The sequence below is a fragment of the Kogia breviceps genome, chromosome 2 (assembly GCF_026419965.1).
Source record: "Kogia breviceps isolate mKogBre1 chromosome 2, mKogBre1 haplotype 1, whole genome shotgun sequence".
Classification (NCBI taxonomy): domain Eukaryota; kingdom Metazoa; phylum Chordata; class Mammalia; order Artiodactyla; family Physeteridae; genus Kogia; species Kogia breviceps.
In genome coordinates this window covers 9,976,882-10,001,889 of record NC_081311.1, presented here as the reverse complement: position 1 = coordinate 10,001,889, position 25,008 = coordinate 9,976,882, and the positions used below count along the sequence as shown (strand labels likewise).

At 45.1% G+C, this 25,008-nt stretch overlaps 1 protein-coding gene across 13 annotated transcripts in view; it reads right to left on the bottom strand.

The window, feature by feature from the left end:
- The window catches only part of FGFR2 (fibroblast growth factor receptor 2), a 127,720-nt gene that overhangs the window by 63,485 nt on the left and 39,227 nt on the right, over positions 1–25,008 (bottom strand). For all 13 annotated transcript variants that reach the window (XR_010838801.1, XM_067024510.1, XM_067024509.1 and 10 more), the window contains 2 exons: positions 17,990–18,159; positions 6,401–6,524 (listed from right to left, as the gene is read on the bottom strand). Coding sequence is in view for 12 of the 13 variants with exons in the window: in XM_067024510.1 (XP_066880611.1) it covers positions 6,401–6,524; positions 17,990–18,159 (294 nt within the window). In the remaining variant the exon portion in view is untranslated. The remainder of the gene's footprint in view (positions 1–6,400; positions 6,525–17,989; positions 18,160–25,008) is intronic.

The following is a 25,008-nucleotide window of genomic DNA, read 5'->3' as shown; positions in this document are numbered from 1 at the left end:
GAGGTTCGGAAGTTCCATGACTTCCCAGGCCACCAAGCTAGCCAAGGATGGAAACAGAATTTGAACCACTCACCCACGTAATTCCCATCAGGACCTCCGGAGGTGCTCAGGTGCATCAACCCTCAGGGGGGCACCTGAGCATCAACCCCTGAGGGTTGATGCTGTAGCAACGGTTAGGACGAGGAGGAGGTATTGGCTGCTGGAGCCACAAAAGCAGCAGGACGTGGCCTCCTACACAACCCCCGCTACAGCCCCACCATTCCATGTCCACTTTAACAAGCCCACTTAGGAAGGCACCGCTGTGACCTATGCCTGGCATGGCACCTCCATCCATCCATTCTCAGTTGAGGGGCTTTCTGCCTTCCTCCAGCTAGATTTCACAACGTCAAGCTGGCACGCAGAACCAGTATCAGGATAAACAGCAAGTCTTGAACTCAGAGCAAGAAATGGAAAAGAATTCACTGGCGTCAAAATCATGAATATGGAAAATCAAATGAGGTCTGGCCAGGAAGCTTCTAGGTCAAGATGCGTCCAGTTGAGAATCCCAAGGGGCTCTGTGAGCTGAGGCCCGGCGAGTGCCAGGGAAATGCACAGGAGCTACAAGCTGGAAGGTGACAGTCAGGTGTCCAATGCGTTCGAACCTCCAGATACACAGTACTGTGTAGTTGCATGCCACTTGCACTACAGCCACCCTCTTCACTCAGAGAAACGAAAGCAGTGTCCGGGAGCCATGATGTGACAGGAACTAGGACAGAGAAGGGTCTTCCATCAGGAGCAAGTGGCTGGGAATGGCCCTAATTTTGAGAGCCTCACTAATAAACCAACCAGTTAATTAATGAACTAGACCACCATCTCTTCACTTACTGAAACACTACTTGGCTCCAACCTGACACCTCCCACCAAAAAGAAAGGTCGCTGCACAGCAGAGTGTGGTTTCAGGGGCTCTGACTTGCCTCAGTCCCCTCCCTAGAGCTCAGGGATCACACCGGGTCCTTTGTCTTCCCAGGACGGGGCTGCCCCAAGCGATGAACGATTGATACCACCTCTCCCACGGGACAGGCTGCCGAGCTCTCCACGCCAGGCGTCGGCCCCTTAGGCCTATGGGTCAGCGCCCGCAGTAACAGCCTTCCCTCCTCCCCGACACACACCTGGGGGGTGGCAGTCAGCCCTGGGACGGATCCCTTCTCGCTTTCGGGCTGAGTCCCATCACGTCTGAAGCCGAGTTACAGCGGATTGGTGTCAAGGGCCAGTGGGCGGCGCTGTCCCTGTCTGCCGCCCAGCAAGTCAGGGCTGGCGGAGGGGCCTGGGTGATCCCCTCACAGCCAGAAGGGACTCCTGGCCCCGACCGGCTCCCAACCGGCCACCGAGACACTGTGTGCTGCTTATAGCTCTTGCCCCGGGAGGACAAATTTCTGCAAAGTAGATGTAGAGGAGTAAGCAAGGCTGGTCTCTGCAAATCCAGAGGACCCGTATCTACCTCTGCTGCCCTTTACCACCCGCCCCCCCAAATACCCAATGCCAGGTGAAAAGCTCATAAGTTATCTGCTGGTCTCTGGGAATGCAGAACTGGACATCAAAAGGAGACAGAGTTCATAATTCAAAGCCAAAGAAAGGGTCTCTATGAGTCAGCAGGAGCAACTGGTCTTCTGGATACTTCCATCTCTCTCTCTCACTTTTTGGGGTTTTTTTTGGAAACAAAGAGCTGCACATGGGGCTCACCTTTGAGTCTGGCTGCGGCAGCTGCTGACTCCACAGCAATCCTGAAACAGAGACAGAGGCGTGTGGCGCATGCAGCGTGAATCTAGGATTCGAGAGGACCCAGCTGTGGAGTTCCTTTGAGACCTCGGCGAAAATCCCTTCCCCGCCCGGAACCTGGAGGTCCCCAGTTGTAAAATGGGGTGAGAGGTGGAGGTAACGAGACCAACTCGATGAACTTGAAGCTCTCAAACTCTACAACACTCTTCTGCGAGTTCAAGCAACTATCTCAGTCCTGGGAAAGCCCAGACGACAGCATTAACCAAAGATGGCAACCTCAGCAGGACAAGTGACAGGTCAGCCACTGGCCGGTTCTGGCGGTCCCAACACGGCATCCAGGTTGTTCAATAAAACTCCTGGTTGAGTCAATAAAGCCCATTCAAGATGTCTTCTAAGCCTCAAAGGAGTTTCCAAGTTTGGAAAGGAGGAGAGTGGCATTTGTTGCTAGCCACCTAGGTACCAGTTGGGCATTTTCACCTGTTTACCCAACCGATTTCTCATAACCACTATAGTGGGTTGAACTGTGGCCCCAGAAAAGATAAGTCCATGTCCTAACCCCTGGCGCCTGTGAACGTGACCCTATTTGGAAATAAGGTCTTTGTGATCAAGTTAAGGATCTCAAGATGAGGTCATCCTGGATTGAAGGTGGGCCCCAAATCCAATGACAGGTGTCCTTACGAGAGAAAGGCAGAGGGGCATTGGAGACAACACGGAGAGGAAAAGGCCACGGAGAGACAGAGCTGGAGATGGGGTGACACGTCCACAAGCCAAGAACTGCTGACAGCCACCAGAAGCTGGGACACAGGCATGAACGGATTTGCCCTCGGAATCTCCAAAAGGATCCAACCCTACAGAGGGCCTGACTCAGACTTCTGGCTTCCAGAACTGACACGAGAATAATTTCCTGTTGTTTTAAGCCATCCAGCCTGCGATGATGTGTTACAGCAGCCCCTAGGAAACCGATACAGCCAGCACAGAAACGAGGGAGGCGTCATATCTGAGAGAGGCTCAGAGGAGCTAAGTCACTTGTCCCAGTTCGCCTGGTCCCCGGTGTGTGGGCCCACAGACCCGCTATGCTCACAACACCAGGCTGCCTTTGTCTAACCTTAGTGAGTCTCAGCACCTTCCTGTTCAGACGCGAGGACAGTGAAACCAAAAGTTAAACGACCTCTGCCAGGCTGCTGCTTCTTGGTGGCAGGGCCCCAGGCAGAATTCTGCGCTTCAGCCTCACTCACTGATGACCTACGGGGGACACTTGCCACCTCCCAGCGCTCGCTATTTTAAGGAGCGCCCGTTTTATTATCACCACAATTACTGAGATGTGGAGCTTCACACTAATTTTCCCTTGCAAGTAAATGGCTGAAAAGTAATGGTGTCAATTTTAATGAGGATCAAGCAAGGCTCCTAAAAGGGCTCCCATAAACCAAAGCATTTCCCTCACACACAACAATGGCTTGCTCTTTAATTCCAGAACGCAAGAATGTCACTTAAATTACACAGCTTTTATATTAAAGTGCTTATGGGAATGCTTTTCCAAGGAAGAATTTCAATAAAAAGGTCTCACCCAGTCTGATGCGTCGTCACATCCAAACTACAAGCCTATGTATCATAGCAACAAAAATAAAACCTCGGAGAATGGGAACTAGGACAGGACTTCACTTTCTTTTTTGTTGTTGTTTTGTTTTTTGTTTTTGCCGTACGCGGGCCTCTCACCGCCGTGGCCTCTCCCGTGGCGGAGCACAGGCTCTGGACGCGCAGGCTCAGCGGCCGTGGCTCACGGGCCCAGCCGCTCCGTGGCATGTGGGATCCTCCCGGACCCGGGGCACGAACCCGCGTCCCCTGGATCGGCAGGTGGACTCCCAACCACTGCGCCACCAGGGAAGCCCAGGACTTCACTTTCTCTGGGAAAGAGTCTCTGATATTCTGTCAAACAGAGATGTAGCTGAGAGCCTGCTATCACGCAGCCATGTATTAAACTTGGACCTACAGGCCACCAGAAATTCACTGTTCAGGCCTGAATCCCTTTTGTTTCCACTTGCGGAGATGTTCAGGATGACTGTCTGCCAGCCCTGTAAGTCTGCCTGAGACTCTTCAGCTGACTCAATTCTTATTTTATTACCACTTCTCAAAGCAATTACTAGGGTTTTGAGCAAAGATGAGAGTATTTCACACCTCCATCTTTCCTGAAAATGTCTTATACTCCACTGACTTTTGGCTTCTATTTATAAAGAAGGTTCAAGGCTTGGAAAATTATTGGGGTTGAGCTTTAATGGATATTCCCCACCAGCGTTGTGTCATTATTGGCCCACGTTTAGCTGGGCGATCTCCCAAATTTGTGACATAATCAGGCCTTTCTCTGCATTACTCCATACACTACCCTCCCTCCACATTACACCACTGAATCATACGCTCTTTTCAACAAGACTGATTGCCAGGGGATTAACATTAGACAGCACAATTCCATTATTCAGCAGCCCAATTCAAATCCAACCCTAAACTCTAAGAGAGATTTCAGGGCTTCACAGAGAAGAGCTGCCAGAAAGCTGAAAGGGGAGGTGGGGTGAGGGGCTTTTGAACGTTTTACATAACAACTCAACCTAAAACCTGCTATAAGCAAGAGCCCGCGGCTGAAGTGGCCGAGGTATGACTCCTGATTCCTGGAATGGCCCCAACCAATCTTAATGAATGATTTGTAGATCTCTGCAAAGTCAGGATCCCCAAAGACTGCTGTAGCACAATGATTTTATTCCCACAGTAAATGACTTTTGTCCAAAATTAACTATTTAGAACTTTTAGCCCCCAAACTTCCTTTCCTTTAATAGGAACACTTTCGTGTCAAACTCAGGATATGCGAGGCCCAAAGTGAAATCCAAGTGGTGCGCTCCTCTTTTTTTTTTTTTTTTTTTTTCCTTAATTAATTTATTTTGGGGGGCCGCGCCACACGGCACGTGGGATCGTAGTTCCCCGATCAGGGATTTGAACCTGCGCCCCCTGCATTGGAAGCGCAGAGTCTTAACTGCCGGACCACCAGGGAAGTCCAAGTCGTGTGCTCTTCGATCAATAGACTTCTGACACGTCAATGCCAACATTAATGTTAACCATTTCCTTCTCATGTTTGAGTGTTACTTCTCTTTGCGTTTGTTTGGTAAAATATCTGTACACGGTAATTTCCACTGAGAAACACTCCACAGATATCTCTGTGAGAAAAGAAGGCTCTCAAAACCCAGGCTTTTATGAATATCTATAGAATCTATATTATACAAAATCCTTTCAAATTTCACATTAAGGCTTCCGAATAACAAAATGTTGCTTTTTTTCACTGAACACTTACCAGTGGAGATAAAGACTGTATCATGCTTTCTAAGGCATGAATTAAATCTTATGGATTTAATTTAACCTGATGGAAAATTAAAATGGTTTTCTATTTAATTTTCAGTTAACCTAAAACTTCAATTAACCACATCTATGTAATTTGGTTAATCAAGCTCTTGCAAAGTTTCTTTAATGGCTCTTTGGGCAATTCAAATATCTATGGGGTCTCTCTCCTCAAAGAGTTTATATATTTTATTGAAGGAGAAGAAATGCCCACATGTGAAATAATACTAAGGGCACATGCACAGGAAATGATGGCGGAAGGCCTCTGTTTATGGGTGCCCAGTGGGTGGGCATGAGTTTGTGGGGTCACAGAGGGTCACACTAAGGCAAAATGAATCAAGGTGAGACTGAGACTTTAGCAGGAGTCAGCAACCTGCACGTGGGGACGTGCAAACCCATTAGGTAAGCCACAGCAAGGACTCAAGGACAGGTGGCTACACTGAGAGTCAGGGTAGATGGCAAAGACAAAAGGTGGCTTCTACAAAGAAAAGGTCTCAGCCCACCATCCCGAAACGAGACACCTCCTAGGTGTAAGTTTATCAATCCTCCAACAAGACAGAGAAACAGCCTTTCTTCATCAGTTACAACAAAACCCATCATAATAGACCAGACTTAGGAAGAAATTTGAGTTTCCAGGACAACAAGCTATGTTGTCTTAAGATATTTCATTAAAATAGCTTATTTAAGCACTTTGATTTTTAAAAAATACTCATAAGCCCATTAAAACAGTTCCCTTTTCACAGAAGAAATAGTTTCTAGGAATAGACGTTGAACTTGTAGTGTCTAATGACTTTCTTCTGATGGGACTGGAGGGTCCCTTGACGTTAACCTTGGTCCAACCAGCTATAAGCTCAGTCATTATAATACCTTTTCCTTTACTCTTCAGCCAGCATTATATCGTTGCCCTTCTTTCAGAAACAACGTTCTCCCACAGCCTAACTGTACCTTTCCCTGCACACACTAACATTTTGCAGAGAAATCTCAGCTTCCAGAACAGCAGCACATCTCACACCACATCCACGTTACACAAGATGATGCTTGGGAGCCAAGAGGATCACGCAAAACACATAAAACTCAGCTAATCAGGAAACAGAACATTGTCAAATGACAGAAGAATCCTTCCCAAGCGATAGCGTGTATTTAGAAACAATGAAAACAAACCAAGTCTCCTGAAAGCATGGGGAGAAAGAAGACTCACTTTCACAATTTCAAATGAGTAAAGCTGCAGCAGGCTGGCACGTGGCTGCCACTCGGGGAGAAGCAAACTCACCAACAACATCAAGGTGGTACGTGTGATTGATGGACCCGTAATCGTTCTCCACCACACAGGTATAATTTCCTTTGTCGGATGGGACCACGCTTTCCATGATAAGGCTCCAATGCTGGTTTCGTACCTGCAAAGATGAGAGTAAAGGTGGTTATTGAACAATCTTAGTACAGAACATCAGGCGCTTTGCTTTCTTGATTTAAAAAGAAGTCGAGGGCTTTCCTGGTGGCACAGTGGTTGAGAGTCCGCCTGCCGATGCAGGGGACGCGGGTTCGTGTCCCGGTCCGGGAGGATCCCGCATGCCGCGGAGCGGCTGGGCCCGTGAGCCATGGCCGCTGGGCCTGCGCGTCCGGAGCCTGTGCTCCGCAACGGGAGAGGCCACAACAGTGAGAGGCCCGCGTACCGCAAAAAATAAATAAATTTTAAAAATTTTAAAAAAACAAAAAGAAGTTGAGGGAGACAAGGAAGGTAGAGAAGAATCACCTGAATTCTAAATTTTCCTCATAATAAATACTCAGACTGGTGACAAAGGAAAACAATAATTATCATCATGGTGAACATCTGGCAAGGTGACATCGTCATGTTAAGATACAAAAAAGAGTGTTTGCAGTAGGTCTGTCACTGTCATGGGTTTGAGATTCCAGGACAGCTCCTAGAGGGGTCCTCCAGGAGCTGCCAAGTGGCCGGAGAACCTAACAGTAACCCACAGTATCAGTGCCCCAGGGCAGGTGGGCCTCAGACCGCTCGTCTACTGGGAGCCCTCAAACCCTACGGCACCAAGGAACTACGCAGAGCAAACGCCAGTGAACACGTACTGTAAACCAGGCACTTTCCTGAGCGCTCCTTTCCACCTCGGCTAATTTAACCCTAACTCTCCCAAGGAGCCCTCAAGGTAGGTGCTCTTATTGCTCCTGGAAGCTTCTGGTTTGAAGTCCTCTTAGATCCTTCCCCCCACAGCGCTTAGATGCTGTCAGGACATCTGAAGAGGTTTCAGCTGGTAACATAGGTCTGCCCCTCCCATCTCTGGCTGAATAGACGCTACATGTTCCTGAGATATACTCGGAATTTCAAATACGGGAGCAATGGATCCTCAGGAAACTTCAGTTGTACATCCATCTGTTTACAAACTCCTTGAGGCTTTTCAAAGATAAGCAGCACATGAGAAAATAAGTTATTGTGATTCTTACCCTAGTTCTGTCAACATGCAAACAGACTAGATTCTAAGGTTTCCACCTTGCTTTCAAAGTATTTCAATAGACTCAGGCTTTCAAGCAAGCATGATTTTTCCTTATCAAGGCCAACATGCAGATTTCATCTTTCAGGTTCATGGCTTTAATATTTCTCTCCAAATCCGTATCATTCTTTAAAGGCATTTTGGACAAGGCATTCTGGAGAAATGGAAAGAAAAAATAAAAAGCCAGGGCCTACTCATCTTATTTCAGGAATTCCAACTGACCTTCTGAATGATTCCGTGAGCACTGCAAGTGTTTTCTGCCTTAATCACATAAAAAACCGATAATGCCAGCAGAGCCTGTGCGAGCACATGAGTGATTCAAGGAACTAAATCAGAGAATAAAGAAAATCGTCTCGTGAATGCTCCATTATAAAAAGGGGAGGGCAGAGCAGCTGTCCGCTTTGAAAAGCTGAGCCAACCGAGGTAAGAGGTTAGAAGAACACGCGATAGTACAACTCTTCTCATGTCAGCCGTTCAGTTCAGCACAAGCCATCACTGCAGAGTGCAGCTCCTGACGCTGAGTCCAAAAACCAGATTGCTGGTCATCACTAAGTCTTAGGAAGCATCATGGGGGTGAAGGTTGGATTCTTCTTCTCAACAGACTACAAGCCCCGCACTAAGACTGCACTCCGAGCATTCACTTTGCTTCAGCTGCTGCCTGAAAACGACCCCCCCGTAAACCATGGAGGTTGTTTCAGTATAAGGTCCTAGAGCTGGTGATGGGGCGTTCGTCTCACTGTCCCAGGTGAAACGTCTGGCAGTAAATGAACTTGAAGTCATCAGACCTACAATGGAGAGAGTCTGCCCTGTATACTGGGGAAGACTCACTTTCTGCTCGTGGCTGGGCCACCGACTTTTAGGAGGAACCAGAACAAGAGGCTGTGTCTCCTCTTGGGATAAGCACCTTCTTTGCAGAATGTATAAAAGGGACGTACAGAAAAAGGAGAAGATGTGGATGCTAAAATCTCCAGTTTAAGAATTCTCTATCGAAATCCTGGGCCCCCTGGGGGCTACCCAGGAGCTGCAGGCTCAGAGCATGGAAAAGGCAGGTGCTAGCTCCTTGATTTAACTCGAGGCAGATGAGCCCATAATGAGACCCTCCCTCCCTCTCCATAAGCACTCAGGAATATCAGGAATGGGACTCTCTTGGCCTCTGAGGAACCAGTCACGTGGAGGGTAACTCGGGCCGATGTCACCAAGCCACGTAATCCAGCATTTAGCCCTGCTGTAAATATTCAGTTCTTTGAGCCCCTGCTCAAATGTCACGCCCATAAGCCCTTAATCATGGCTAGTGCCTGTCTCTGGACCCCATCCAAACTGTCAATGTCTTTCTTGTGCCTGGATCCAGATTTGGCACAGAGTGGATTCCAAATGGAGCTGAACCTGAACTGTGCGGGCAGGGCATGGTCTGCCTCTGCCCAAGACATTAAATCTTGGCATATACAGCCCCGCACGCCACTGCCTTTTTTTTTTAACCCTAGGGCATATGGTCAGCTCCAGTCTTTCGTCGGGGCTATGGCATTCCACGTAAGATCTGCGAGGGCATGTGCTCCCTGGATATTTACTTCCTAGAGATGCACGGCAATAACGTTAATAAGTTAACATTTATAAAATGCTTTCACAATGAGAAAGCCATTTACCAAACAGGGTGTTTCTGCCCTTCCAGAGACCTTGGTACTCAAATCAATATTGCCCCATACAGGGCTGTTAATATTTATTTTCTTACACCGTGGCTCCAGTATTTGATTCCTTGACATACCACCAATCCCAAATTTCATGAGCTGTGGCATTTTCCAGTGGACGCCCTTGGAAGCCTCCAACAGGGAGACTATTTGACACTTTTGTAGGGGACAACCTACCATTAATTATTGGTTGCTTAATGACAAGCTAAGAGACTACAAACAGTAACTCTACAAAGATGGGGAACAGAGGCACAAAGATTTCTGTGCTGTTTTAAACACACCATTTCCATACCCAGATTCCGGGTACACCGAAAGAAACTACAAAAACGTAAGATGTCATCTTCAACACGTTTTTCTCAATTCCTCAGCTTTTCAATGCTCCATTTCTTCTGCCACTTAGGTCAAATGAACATAAACCATCTTTGGCTGCACAGAAGAGGGAATGTAAATACTCAAAAAACATATGAAAAGATGCTTAACCTCATTAAGGAGCAGGGAAATGCCAATTACAACAATAATGAGACACTGCTATTCACCAGTTGATTTAACAAAAATTAGAGAGATCAATGTCATTGAGTCCTCAGTGAGGGTGGAGGGAAATAGAAACTCAAATTGATAACGTAAGTTGAGAAAAATCTTTCTGTAAAATAATTTGCTAGTACCCATTAAAATTAGCAACGCACATTTTTTTTGGGGGGGGACCCAGTTAATTCCACTTCTAGCAATCTTGCCTACACAGAAAAGAGCATGATTACTTCAAAGCACATAATAAAATTGTTGCTTGTCAAGCACAGTTTGTAACAGAAAAAAACTGGAACCCATCAACAGGAGACTCATTCATAATGAACAGTTTATTCCAAAAGAATAGCACGCAGCCATTAAAAAGAATGAGGTATTCTTATGTTCAGTCCTGGTAAAATATCATTAATAGTTACTGATGAATGAAAACAAGTAGCCTGAATGCAAATATGTATATTCAATGATTCCATTTTGTAAAAAATACACACACACACACACACACACACACACACACACACACGACACACACACACAACCTTCTAGGTGCATATAGGCCTGAACCTGTAAGCATGACTTGTATACAAGGTAAAATCAGAAAGAAAATGTACTAAATTGTTAGTGATATACTTTAGGTAATTAAGTAGTAGGATTAAAAATGTTTACTCTGCTCTCATGTTCACTTCTCAAATGTAAACACAAATCTCACACACACACACACACAAACAAGACACACACATGACACACACACACAACCTTCTACGTGCATATAGGCCTGAACCTGTAAGCATGACTTGTATACAAGGTAAAATCAGAAAGAAAATGTACTAAATTGTTAGTGATATACTTTAGGTAATTAAGTAGTAGGATTAAAAATGTTTACTCTGCTCTCATGTTCACTTCTCAAATGTAAACACAAATCTCGCACACACACAACACAAAAAGTGAACTAATCCCTAGGGCAGTAGTTGTTTTGTGGCAGAACCACTGCATGTGTAACTCTTTGGCAGACGGACCACACAAGCCATGGAGAACAGAAATCCTGCAGTGACCAACACATGCACCATCCCTCCTTTTCATTCCTCCCTGTGGCTAAGTCTTTGTGGAATTCTTCAGGATTTTTCATCTGCCAAGGCACAAAATGAGAGAGCATGGGGTTTCAAAACTATGTTCACTAAAAACTTCTAAAAATAACATTTCAATACTGAAACCAAGCAGACTGAAGCTAAGGGCCTCAACTCTCTTCTTACTTGTAATCCGAAAACTGGATCCACTAACATTCTACACCCTGTCATTGCAAAGACAAAAGGTGGCCCAGACAGGTTTTCTCGGAATTCCTCAGTTACCTAAAGCCTCCCCCTAGCCTTCAGCTGACAACTGGGAATGTCGACTGAGTTGGTAGGACACCAAAACACCTAGGTGAAAGGTGAGAGGTCAAAGACCCAGCTGTCACCTGGATGTTTGCTTTCCACATTGCAAAAAACTCTGGACATTTCCAAACACCCAGGTGTTCAATAACAAACAGAATAAACACCCAGAAGCTGGATGGAAAGTTTTGCTCTGTGCCAAATCGAGGAGTGATATGTCCACATGATGGTAAATACCCCCGAGACTTCCTTCCACCAGTATCAGGGCTCAAATTATGGAGAAGGACAGCGCTCCCTTTAAACCCTGGCCTTCATAAGGTGCCCCGTGAACTACAATTCAACATAGACCAGGTGTCATGAGGATACATAAAATCCTACTAGCCCATGCCAGATCCCCATTTTCAGCTGCTTCCTGGGGGACTCCAAACCGTCCCTCTGGGATGTGTATATACAAACTGAGCTTACATGTGCCAAGGGCTGTGGCACATGCCGCTTGCCTCCTATCACCACGCAGACCTGGAGACAAACACCTGTTTAATGTAATGCTTAAACGCCAAGAAGTTTTGTTTCTCGGGAGGGCTCCAGAGAACAGGGCTGGGTGAGCTCTGATCTTTGAGGACCAGGGGCAGAAACTCTTCCCTCTCCTCAGTAAACAACGGATCTCTCCAGAGGAGGGGGCAAGTGAATTATAAAATGCAACGCTGTTCTCTTCGACTCCTGTTCCCTGACGGTGCCCAGAAAGGTGCTCTGGGGACAGACTGCCGAAAGGGCATCCACTGCCTTTTGAACTTAACTCTTTAAAAATGTCATGGCCTTCTTTAAAACGCTAAACACAGAATCACCATATGATCCAGCAACCCCATTCCTAGGTATACACCCAAAGGAACTGAAAGCAAGGACTCAAACAGATACTAGTACACCAATGTTCAGAGCTGCATCACCCACAGTAGCTAAAAGGTGGAAACAACCCAAGTGCCCGTCAACAGATGAATGGATAAACAAAGTGTGATATGTCCATATAATGGAATATTATTCAGCCATTTTTTTAAAAGAAGGAAGTTCTGATACATGCTACAACATGGATGAATCTTGAACATATTAAGTGAAATAGCCAGATACAAAAGGACAAATTTCCTATGATTCCACTTATACGAGATACCTAGACAGGCAAATTCAGAGATAGAAAGTAGATTAGAAGTTACCAGGGCCTGGGGAAAGGAGGAATAGGGAATTAATGTTTAATGGATACAGAGTTTCTATTTTGGATGATGAAAAAGTTTTAGAAATAAATGACAAATTTTATGTTATACTTTTACCACACACCAAAAAAAAAAAATCTCATACAGGTCATGGAAGCTAGAAGAACAGCATCATACCCCTCCCCCCAACTTTACTCTCAACAGTATACCTTGCATCAACTGATATTTATATGCTCTTGGGAAGACATTACTACCTACGTGTCTTTCATTTATCATAACAGTGTTTTGTGTTGTTTTTTTTTTAACACAACATGGAACCATATTTGAAAAAAAGCAGTTTAATAAGGGCCTGAACTTTGGAGCAAAAATTGCCTGGGTCCAAATAACAGCTCCACCACCTAGGAGCCCCATCTGTAAAAGGGACAAAAGAACAGTGCCCACCTCTTTGGGCTGTGCAGGGGACAGGGTGCCATGTATACAGGAGACACCTGGAACAGTCAGGACACAGGTGAGCAGACAACACATGCCAGCAGATACCAACAGACACCTGCGCCTCATCACAGTCTGCTTGATCTGACATTAAAGAAGTGTCTTGGTCGAAAAAAAGCTCAACAGATATAAATATATTAAAAAGCACATTCGTAGTGATTTTTCCAAATAAACATACTTTGGGGTTAAGCATTACACTTAACCTAGAAAATGTAAATCTAACCTAACCATCAAAACAACCAGTTCGGTTGTGATAAGAAAATAAATTTTTTAGTTGTCTTTTCTTGGACCTGAAATGTACTCGGAAACTAATAGTCCATACTCTACAATGCTTCCTCTCCTCTGCCAGGCCGCTCCGTGGGAATTCTAACCTTTGGATGCCATGGGCTCTTGTGCCAATTCTATGGCGATGTTGAGGGAGAGCTTTATCCCATGATCTCTCTTGGGTCTTATGCAGTTAGTACGTGGCTTGAAAGACGGTTTTTAAGAATGTTCTTCTCCTCTATGCCTAAATCATTACCTAGGAATGAGCTAGTAATTGAGGTGTTCCATTAATTATCTCAGTCATCTTCTTGCTTGTCTACATTTAATTGTAATCACTGTTCAGAGCCCTACTAAACATCTAGCCTTAAAGGCAACCTCCTTATAAAAAACAAAATCTGTGCTGTTGTTTAAGATGAAAAATGGCTATGGTTATGCTACTAGATCACAGGTTTTAGTGCTGGAAAGGATCAGACGTTAGAGATTTCCTATCCCATCTTCTCATCTTAAGGATAGGTGATGTGAAGCCCAGAGAGCTTAGCCAACTTTTTAACTGATGTTAAAAAGCCCAGGCATCAGCACAATTAGGGAGATATGGTTTTGCTTCAAGTCATGCTTTGTCATTATATAACATCCAACCAGCCTTTGCCCACATGCTAAGAAAAACAGTAATTTGACTCTTAATAACCTAAGAATGGCTCAGCATGAGTTCTTTGATAAATAAGACTGAAACACAGAATACCAAAGAGCTCTATGGGCCATTTTAATTAAAATGAGCTTTCTGTCCTGTTTCATAACTCTCTTTGACTTTGTTTTGGATTTTTGTGTTCCTTCTCCCTTCAATGGCCACATATGCATAATACAGTAGACCAGGGCCTAAGTGCCCAGCCCATAAACAGGTAGAAAGAGCTAGACAGAAAGCTGGGCCACTAGAGCACAGCCATGGTTTATGGAATGAGATTTATGAAGGAGAAAAAAAAAAAAAAATCACAGAAATGCACACCAAAAAAATCACAATTTTGTTTGTGGAAACTTTCAGGTCTTGTTTTCTGGAAAAATACGTCTTGGAAAACTTGACACTTTGCTTCTTCATTAAATAAAAGAGCAAAGGGACAGGAGTGAGAGGAGGGGTCATTTGGACATCAGTCAGACCCTCCACGTGAACAATGAGGTCTCGGCTTTGGGGGGAAGTGTTGAGGAATGGAAGCTACAAAGGGTACAATACGGATCCCTCAAGTCAAGTGTGCAGAGACACAGTTCTTTACAAGTGTATGTAGGTAACAAAGAAAACACCAGAGCGAAAACCCCCCATCATGACCATGCTCCCGCTCTGCCCTGGAGCTCAGCCCAGCGGGGGTGGCCCTCAGGTGGGAGTCCACGTCTGTGACCTTTAGTGACTTCATGGCCTAGGAACCTGGGGACCTGGGGTGGGTCTAACACGTCATTAGCAAGACTTAGGCTTTAGGTAACTACATTTTCCCAGGAGATGAGAGATCTCTGTCTTTTCCTTTCAAGTCCCAGAAGCCCGTTGGGCTCAATGGAATTTCTAAGATTGTCCCGTATTCCCAAAACGAACGACCAAAACGAACGACCAATGCCGCAACTGTTGTGAATCCAGGTTGACTACCCTTGCAATGATGCGGCAAGCCCCCAGGCCAGTCAGGCCCACCGTCCCAGCCTCTTTCTCCAGAGAGAAAGGCCAGCTGGGCAAGAGATGCACCCTCATCACTGCCTGCCGGCACTCCCCACCCCCCCCCCACCTCCACTCCAAAGGTGTAATACTCTCCCTTTTGCTTGCCCTTTTCGTTGAAGCGCAAAACAGAGTTTAGATTTTTCTCCCCACACACTCAAATTCCGTTCCTCTTTCACTCCAGAAATGACTCCAACATCAAACAACAAAAATACTTTGGTCATCTGTGCCTCCTCGGGAAGAGGCTAAAGGTTCCTAGTTTCGCTTTTAGAACATGGCTGCTCTTCATTTAGTGGAATGTTCTCATCAATAATCAAAACCGAACTGCACCTGTTAAAAATCAAGCAGCATTTCCTCATTCGGCACCCTTAGTCTTCCAGCGTATTTGTAATCACTAATTCAGATTTGCAAAAAGCTCCTTACCCATAACAATGATGTTGGTCCTATTTATTTTGAGACCAGGAGTTTCTGGAGGCTCACTGACCCTTTGCCCTCATTTCCCAGACTTTCTTAAGGAAGGAAATGAGTTAACCACCAAGATTTTGACCACCCTTCTTATACTTAAGTTGTATTTAAATAAATCATTGGAACTGCATCAGTTATGATTTCAGAGAACGTTTGGTGGTTAGAACAATCCCAGAGGCCCCGATTTTGGTGGGTTAACTCTTCCTTTACAACCAGCATCACCTAATGAAATCTCTGTATATTCATTCTTTAAAAAAAAAAGCCAACCTCCAATCTCACCGTACCAGTCTGAGGACTGAACACAGAGACAAAGCGCCCTCCTGCTACTGCTTCCCCCAACGAGCAGGAGTCGTAGAAGACAACCCAAGTATTTCTAGTCCACAGCTTCAAAGGCAACCACCTTCCAGCAGATGTGTTTCACATCTGTTCCACACATAAACTGCCCACACGTGTGCTTAGAAATTTACTCGTAGGCTTTCCCAATTATCCTCTGGGCTCTGACTTCTAGAAAGTAATTTTTCAATGTTAAAACAAAAGTCAAAAATTCTTACAGACGAAAATACTAACCCTTTCAAGATGAGTAACTGTGTATAGTGTTTCAGGAAAGGGCTCCAGGGCACTTAGTGTGGAGGGAAGCCCCATTTGAGCACAGCAGGTATGGGACAGGGACTCACGTGCCATCTAAAGTGATGCTGCTGTGTTAACACAGGTAGGGGTACATCAAGGAAAGTCTTCCCGGGTATCACAGCGCTGCCACCAAGAAATCCTCTCCCACACGGTTCCTAAGGATCTGGGGCCTGAGTTGATGCATATTCTGTTTCATCCACTGTGCAGGTTTCTCCGATGCTCCAGTGAGCCCCGTGTCTCCTGACATTCGTGCCCTCAATAATCACCTCCCTTGGTGACTTACTTAATGGTAGAAAACAGCAAAAGTGGTGGGATGGCACTTCTGTGATGAGGTTACAAAGGCTGTGACATCTGTCTTCCTCATACTCTCCTCTGTCTTGTCTGTTCCCCCTCAGGAAGCCAGCTGCCATGCTGTCAGCTGCTCTAGGGAGAGGCCTATGTGGCAAAAGGTGGCCTCCAGCCAACGGCCGGTGAGGAACTGAGGCCCCCAGTCCAACAGCCTGCAAGGAAGTGAATCCTGACAACCACCACATGAGTGAGTCTGGAAGCAGATTCTTCCCCACTGACCCTTCAGATGAGACCCCAGCCTTAACTGAAACCATGATTGCTGTCCTGTGAGAGGCCCTGAGACAGAAGGCCACCTAAGCCACACCTGGATTCCTGACCCATGGAAAACTGTGAGAGAATAAATGCTGTTATTAAAGCTACCAGGTCTTGGGGTAATTTGTTACAAGGCAATGGGTAACTGATACACCCATTCATGTTCCAAATGCACCAAAGAATTTCACAGTAAGGTTCCTTAAGTCATCCTCATATACTAAATTCGTAAAGTTCTCCCCTTCCACACTAAACGATCTGGAGCTTCCATATCACTCTTCTGAGACAACCTTCCTTCAAACTCAGCCTAGAATCCTTTCCTGATCTCCTTTACCTTAGTCTCCCAAGGAGCCAACATCACTTCTCTCTGCACATCCACAGCACAACATACTCTTCTAACTTCACCCATATCAGTGTCTTGATTGCCAGCTCTTTTGTCTGCCTTCCTGCTGGACAAGGAGCCCCGATAAGCTAAGGCCGTGCTTTTCCCAGAGCCTAGGACGCTGCCTGCTACGAGGTCACTCGATCGACATTTGCTCAGTGGACAAACAAACGCCTGAAGAGGCATCTTCGGGGAAATGGTTGTCAATTTCAACCTCCCCAGTGAGTGATGAGACTATATTTCACCACATTCTGTAATGGGCTCTTCAGAATCCTTGAGGATGGAAGACAGGGAGATTGCCTCTGTCATCTTGGAAGTGTTCTTTTTTTAATTTATTTATTTATTTGGCTGCATTGGGTCTTCGTTGCTACGCACGGACTTTCTCTAGTTGCGGCGAGCAGGGGCTACTCTTCGTTATGGTGCACATGCTTCTCATTGCAGTGGCTTCTCTCATTGCGGAGCACGGGCTCTAGGCGCACAGGCTTCAGTAGTTGTGGCACGCAGGCTCGGTAGTTGTGGCTCATGGGGTCTAGAGCACAGGCTCAGTAGTTGTGGCGCATGGGCTTAGTTGCTCCGTGGCATGTGGGATCTTCCCGGACCAGGGTTCGAACCCGTGTCCCCTGCATTGGCAGGCGGATTCTTAACCACTGCACCACCAGGGAAGTCCCAGGAAGTGTTCTCTCTTAATAAGTAGTATTTCATACCCCAGTCTCTCATCCAAGTCCATCCACTAGTCATACAATCCCGCTCAGATAGGGCAACTGCACTTACACCTCTCAAATTCTGCTCCAGTTTTAGTTTTACAGACCATAAAACATATAGAAAACAGACTCTCAACTTTCGACCCTTCTACTACTAAACTCTCTTCATATAAAGAACACCACAAATGGGGACTGTACTTTAAAGTTACATGCAAGTCCGGGGTAATTTTTTAAAAATATCAAACATGGAAACGATCAGTTATGATAATTACTGATTTTTTAAAAAAGAATATTCCTTCTAGTTCCTGCTAACTTTTAACTACTTAAAAAAATAAAGAAATAAAAATTTAAGAAATAGAATATTTTGAAAGCTTCATTCTACCTTATAGCCTCCAATGCGATGTTCCTGCTTAAATTCCTTCCCGTTTTTCAGCCACCTCATCGTTGGTGTTGGATTCCCCCCAGCTGGACAGCGGAACTTGACAGTGTTGGCTGCTGGGACGGCGTGCAGCCGTTTTTCCATCTTTTCTGTGTTGGTCCAATAGGGTGCTCCTGTTTTGGAAAATGACATTATAATGTACATAGATGGATAGCTTCATCTCCATCATTAAACTCCTAACAGGTAAGATCATTTTCTTTTGTATGTGAACGATCCGACGCTTTCAAAACCTTTGGGTAATATTTACATTAGGGGAACATTTTTTGAAGTCTGATCCGGCTGGCCTCCCAGAAGGTCCCTGGAGGTGGGCTGCTTGATAGTTTATAGTTTATGTCTATTAACAGGGAACCTTCTCTCCCTGTTCTTAGTGCCAGAATATAAATTCATGAATCATGTTTTAAAATGCTACTTTAGACACACAGTGACAACACATACCGTAACAACAGCTGAGTCCCCCTCAAATATATCATTTTAGATCACCACACCTATGAAAGGATCACATATACACATAAACAAGTTATGCCCAAAAGTCACATCAATTTATCCATTGGCGTTTCAAAGGGTAATCAATAGTATAACTTATCTCAGTAGGATAAAATAATTCAGGGAGGCATCATTCATTTCCCAGCACTTTATATTATATGACAAGTCAACAAGCCATGTTACTAAATATGTTTTAATTTTTAAAATGAAAAAAAGAAAAGGTTTCTTTCCTCTCCAATGGTGGTTGTGAATGCCATAATTCTACCAGCATGTGTAAGCAGGTAACTTAATAGGAAGCTGCCCATTAAACATTTAAAGTTGTGCCCTCTAAGTAGCCCTCAAAGACAGGGACACTAGTGATTTTTCAAACTCAAAGAAGGAGACACCTTTTTCAATTACCACAGGAAGGACATTTTTTCTAAGTTAAAGTCACAGCATCAATCGGGAATACTGCCATAAATTCTTCAAGCCTGCTAATAATGGCTCATGACCACTATTGACTGGGTGCTTCTTATTTGCAGACAAAGCCCCCAAAGCTCTCACGTGTTTACTGTATTAATCCTGACACAGTTCAGTCATAACCCCCGCTCAGGGATGGGGAAATGAGTCACGGAGAAGTCCTCTGCACACAGCCACAAAACTAGGAAGCAGCGCAACCAGGATTTGGGCCAAGGCAGTTTGATTGCAGAGCCCACTGTTTGTCTCCCCTACCTACCCTCCAGAGCATTGGAATCCACACCTTTAACCTCTCTGATGTGCAGGACTGGCGTCCAGGACAGCCTTGGCTGAAGGCACGCTGCCTCCATTATTACTGCCCAGGATTTCCAATGAAATCTTATACAGCAATTTAACTTTTCACGTGTGTGATTCTGTCTTAGCAAACAGGTAACCCAAATCCCTGTATCCCCCCCCCCCAACGCATCCATCAGCAGGGCCTTGAACATCCTAGAACATTCTAGAACACTAAAATTCTTGAAGACTGATCCATACGTGCTTATTTCTAACAAGGGTTAGACTGAGCAACAGCACACACCCTCCACAAACCAGAAGCAAAAATGGGCGTAGGAAGGGGCTTCGTCTACGATGCAGACTTAGAAGTTTCCTCCTCTGTTCTGTGGGTGACACAGCTCGTTCCTGGCGAGGTAACAATGGCCTTCACTTAACAGCCAGGCTGTCATGGTGGAATCAGAAAGTGGAAAAACTGCATCCAGAACACCTACCCTTCTTTGACTCACCCTTTGCTCTTTTATAGCAGGTCTTAAACCTGCTATAAAAGGCGAAACAGGGATTTCTTAACAGGGACACATATGCTGTACCTTCTTTATCCTTCTGCCTATCTAAGTGCCAAGGTGCTTGGCTACAGGTGGTATCGACATGATGCCAAGGCAGAGCAAAGTGAGGCAAAACTTGTCAGTCATGTGCACCAGAGAGAGAAAGGCCAGTGGGAGGGCGGGAGGGGAGCCGGGGGAGAAAACAGAGCTTGCCCTTCTGGCCTCTGAATCCAGTTGCATCTGTAATGAGTAGGCAACTTGGTAGCCACTTGACTTGGGGTGTCAAATGCCCATAAACACACCTATTCTTTTGAGGGTTCCCCAGGGAGTGCTCGATTCCTATTTATCATAAGTCTCCCAGGGCCTGGCATCTACTGAAACAATTTCAATCATCTTTCATTTTAAAAGCTTCTACTTAGAAAAATCCATCCACAGCCACTAAAAAAGAAGGCATTGAGAGCACAAAATAAATAATGAGCTTTGTCGCTACACAAAGACTTTTACAAATCTGACCTAAATGAAAAGCATACCTCATGCTGTCAGGTGTCTGCACTCATGTTATCTGTTTAAGTAAACACAATAGCCTATTCATACGAATTAGCTAAATATTAATGTAGTAGCTCTTTCAGATACCATCAATTACAGCTGCCCTCATCCTGTGGAATGTCTTTTCATTTTTATATAAAAAGAAGTCAACACACATGTGCTTACGTACCAATAGGCATGAGCTCCACGTTCCCTATGTTGAAAAGCAGGGCTCAGCTTTCGCAGCTCGGAACTAGGAACGTCGTGCTGCTCTTCCCTCACTGGGCTAAGCTGCTGGTGAGACTGCCACCCCCATGGGGATCCCCAGGCCACATGGGCCTGTACGGTCATGGCCTGTGGCAATAGCACACTGGCAACCAGCACCTTCTTCTTGGCGCTTGAGGAATTATTGAAGGACAAGGATGAAAGAATTTTGTTGGAATTTCTGGCAGGTAGCCACTTCCCTGGGGTGAAATGTCAATCATCAAAACTGCACCTAAAAAAGCTGCTTGTGCAAAACAGACACACAGCCATGCTTCTCATCTAAGGTCTATGGGCTAATTCAAAAAGAGTCACGTACCACAATGTTCATTGCAGCTCTACTTACGATAGCCAGGACATGGAAGCAACCTAAGTGTCCATCGACAGATGAATGGATAAAGAAGATGTGGCACATATATACAACGGAATATTACTCAGCCATGAAAAGAAATGAAATTGAGTTATTTGTAGTCAGGTGGATGGACCCAGAGTCTGTCATACAGAGTGAAGTAAGTCAGAAAGAGAAAAACAAATACCGTATGCTAATGCATATATATACGGAATCTAAAAAAAAAAAAAGAAAGAGTTCATCAGAGCCTAGGAGTAGGACAGGAATAAAGACGCAGACGTAGAGAATGGACTTGAGGACACAATGAAGGGGAAAGGGTAAGCTGGGACGAAGTGAGAGAGTGGCATGGACATATATACACTACCAAATGTAAAATAGATGGCTAGTGGGAAGCAGCTGCATAGCACAGGGAGATCAGCTTGGTGCTCTGTGACCACCTAGAGGGCTAGGATAGGGAGGGTGGGAGGGAGACGCAGGAGGGAGGGGATATGGGGATATATGTATACGTATAGTTGATTCACTTTGTTATACAGCAGAAATTTACACAACATTGTAAAGCAATTATACTCCAATAAAGATGTTTAAAAAAAATAAGAAACCAGAAAAAGAAATTTTTAAAATAAAGTCTGTGGGCACCATGTTTCTCATCTAAAGGCTCAGAGATCGCAGGTGGGTGCGGCACCATGAAATCTAATCAACAAAGTAGAAGCCAATCACCTACACGAGTGTCACTGGAAACCCGAATTCAAAACATTTGCTTTTTCTGAATAATGGTGAAGCTTGACTCAACAAAAAGGGCCGTCAGGCCAAGTTTTCGAGGTTCCCTGAGTGGCAGTGATGGGTCACCACCAACCCCGTGTCCAACGCCACCCTGGGTGCTAATATCACACAGGCATGATGTGCTTTCATGATGAGGCCTTCCTTTAAGATGTCAAGCTCACGACTTTTTTTAAGAACATAATGCTGGAGGGGAGGAGTTATTTTATTTTCTTACAACAGCTCTTTCTGAGATAAACTAGTTTTATGGAAAACTTGAAGAATCTGGAAGGTCCAGAAAAATAATTACACTGTAGGACTAGCCCTGCTGTGTTTCCTTCATCAATGGCCTATGCCCTCTGAGAACCCTTCCTGTCTTCAATATTTCCTGCTATGTTTGCAGTCTGGACACATGGAAATGCCAGGGTCCCCACCCCAAGAACTACAATGCAGCTGGAGAGAAACAGGGACCAGGCTCCTAAAAAGCTCCTCCATCTAATGAGGCCTCTTCTCTCCCGAGGCTGTGAACAGCATTAACAACTTTCATCTGGGGGAGGGACTCACTTAACAAATTAATGATCTACAAAAGCAGAGAAGCCTCTAGCACACAGTAGATGCTCAATACGGACGGCCAAGGCCACATCGTGTTGCCTGAAGGAGGTGTACGGCGTCCACTTTGTACACCTTCCCTGACATAATCTCAGGGATACATTTAATAGAGACGGAATCGTGGTATAAACCCCTGATGGCATGAAACATGAATTATACTTAAATCAGGAGTAAATAAGTTGACCTAGATGATAGGTATGGCCCCTTCCGCTCTGACGCTCTGAAATCTTCTGCTGCAGTAGGTAGCAAAAGGACGACATTCTCTTAGTCATTAAATACTAATAACGAGCAAGTTAAGGGAACAGTAAGACCTAGCCAAAATAAATAAATGAATACAAGCCCACCATCAAGGTTTAGCGTATTTACTCATCATCATTTTCTACACTGAAACAGATACTGTATATTAGCAATAATACCAAGTAAGTAGAATTTTAATTTAATACAACAGGAGTCTCTTAACTTGTGGCTGGTTAAGTGGATTTATAACCTCACAGAAACTTCCTTCAACGTGCCCTCAACACAGCCTTTCTTAACCCCCCTTTATCCCACAATAAAGATTCATCACTCCTTCTCTGGTCCACCATCTTCTTGGTTATTTATGTCTGTTTCCACGCCCGGGGTGTTCCTAGACTGAAATATATTCCTCTCGATGTCTGCTGACCAGTAACGGTAGGTCACCTGGAGCGTACAGCTCGAGCCACCTTCAGACTATGAAGCAGGCACTCAAGTGTTTATTGAACAGATGGATGGATGGATGGACAGACAACTGTTAAAAGCCTGAGCTATAAAATGAGGGAGCTGGACTGAATGTTCTGATAAGGTCCCTCCCAGTTCTAACATTCTATCCAGGTATCTAACTATATTCTACACAGATATTGATTCTGTCAACAAATGATAGGATCAGAGGATTTATTTTGACCCTCCAACCTAAACCTAAGGAGAAAACATGGGCTGCTGAGCCAGCTCCCACAAAAACTCTTACGTATCCCCACCCTGACATCTAAGGTTTATGGTCTTCTCTCTCTCTCTCTCTCGCTCGCTCTCTCTCTCGCTCGCTCTCTCTCTCTCTCACCAAATAGAGAGAATACAGCCTGGTGGTTTAAAGGAAAAACATGGACTCAAATTACCACTGTACCAAAAGGGACCTCAGTGACCATCTGGCCCGACGGCTGGTGTGATCAATGTCATCCAGAAAGGTTAAGTGATTTGATCAAGGTCACATGGCCAGAGGCTGGGCTGAGGCTAGACCCAAGTCTCCAGCTCCCTGAGCAGTGCTCTTTCAACCACTCCATGCTGCCCTTTGAACTCTCCCATGGTAATTAAGTCAAAAGTTCAAGATTTATGTGAGCTGTGGCCGCTGATGACTGCCAACTGTATTTTTATTGATGTAAAAAAAAAAAAAAAAAAAAACAGCCTGTTTCAGCTCTTAGATTAAGTCTCACAAACTCTCCAAAGCCTCACTAAGGCCTCTGTCTTAAGTCTATAATTAGTGCCTTTAAAAATATCACTAATCAGGACATTTCAATGCTTTGACCCCTGAGGAGGCAAGGAGGCACGTCTCTGAGAGCTCTACCCCATCCTTGCAGTAGACTGCAGTTCATCTGTGTTCAGTTTTGCACAGAGAAAGAGAAGACAAGTCTAACAAAATATGGGGATGTCAGTGAAGGTGTGACTGTGGAGCTCAGGGGGGCTTTATTGGAGAAATCTCAAGAAAACAACAGCTTGCTGACCAACCAGGCATTCCATAAGAAATACATGAAAACACACCAGGCAAGTGACCCACATGTGAAACGCCTAAGTCCACTGGGAGACCAGTTGCTTGGGGGAGTTCCCAGGCTCTGCCTTCAAAAGAGAACCCGCTAGTGGCCGGTGATGCTGCTGGACCAGAGGGGAGGCCGAGAAAGGAAAGACACTCAATCTGGCCGAATGGATGGGACAGCACCACTGGCCTTTGGGATAAAACACCCAAACCGACTTGTGATGAGGTTTTCACCGCAAAGGTGTTTCAAAAACTTTAGGCAGCTGGTGCACTTTCTACAAATTTGTTTTCTTCAGTTCCTGGAAACTTCAACACAACTAAGAAACCAGCATTTACCAACTTAGATACGATCTCTTCCAAGGAAAATCCCACTTAGAGCCAAGGAGACGGCGAACTGTTACTATCAGCAGGTCTATCAATGAAAGTTCAGAATCTCTGGCCAAGAACCTTCATTTTCCCCAGTTGCTTACAAAAAAAAAAAAAAAAAAATTGCCTTTCTCCCTAATATGGCGGATGGGCAGCTGCAGGTCTGTACGAAAATAAAGCCAAAATGGAAAGTTACCTCCTGTCTCTTCACTCCATAGAAAGAACCACTCCACCTGATACGGCTGTCTTACTATGAATTCCCTCTAGTTAAGCAGCCAACCTGAAACTTCTGTTACTCATGCCTTTCCCAAGAAGTCAGTCTCAAGTTCTCCAGAGACAGTAATCACTTCAACACAAGCCGGAGGTGATAAAAAGTACCTCGAAAAAAATGGACAGACATGTCTGTTTATTTGCCACCAGATAACCCCTTAAGGTACCTAGTACCTACGGAAGGCAAGGACTAGTGAAGTTATGCTTTCTTAAGCTAAAGCACGAAGCTTGAACCTTTTCAGAATCTTCAACCTGGATGCATTTCAAAAATTAGCATTTGAGGGCTTCCCTGGTGGCGCAGTGGTTGAGAATC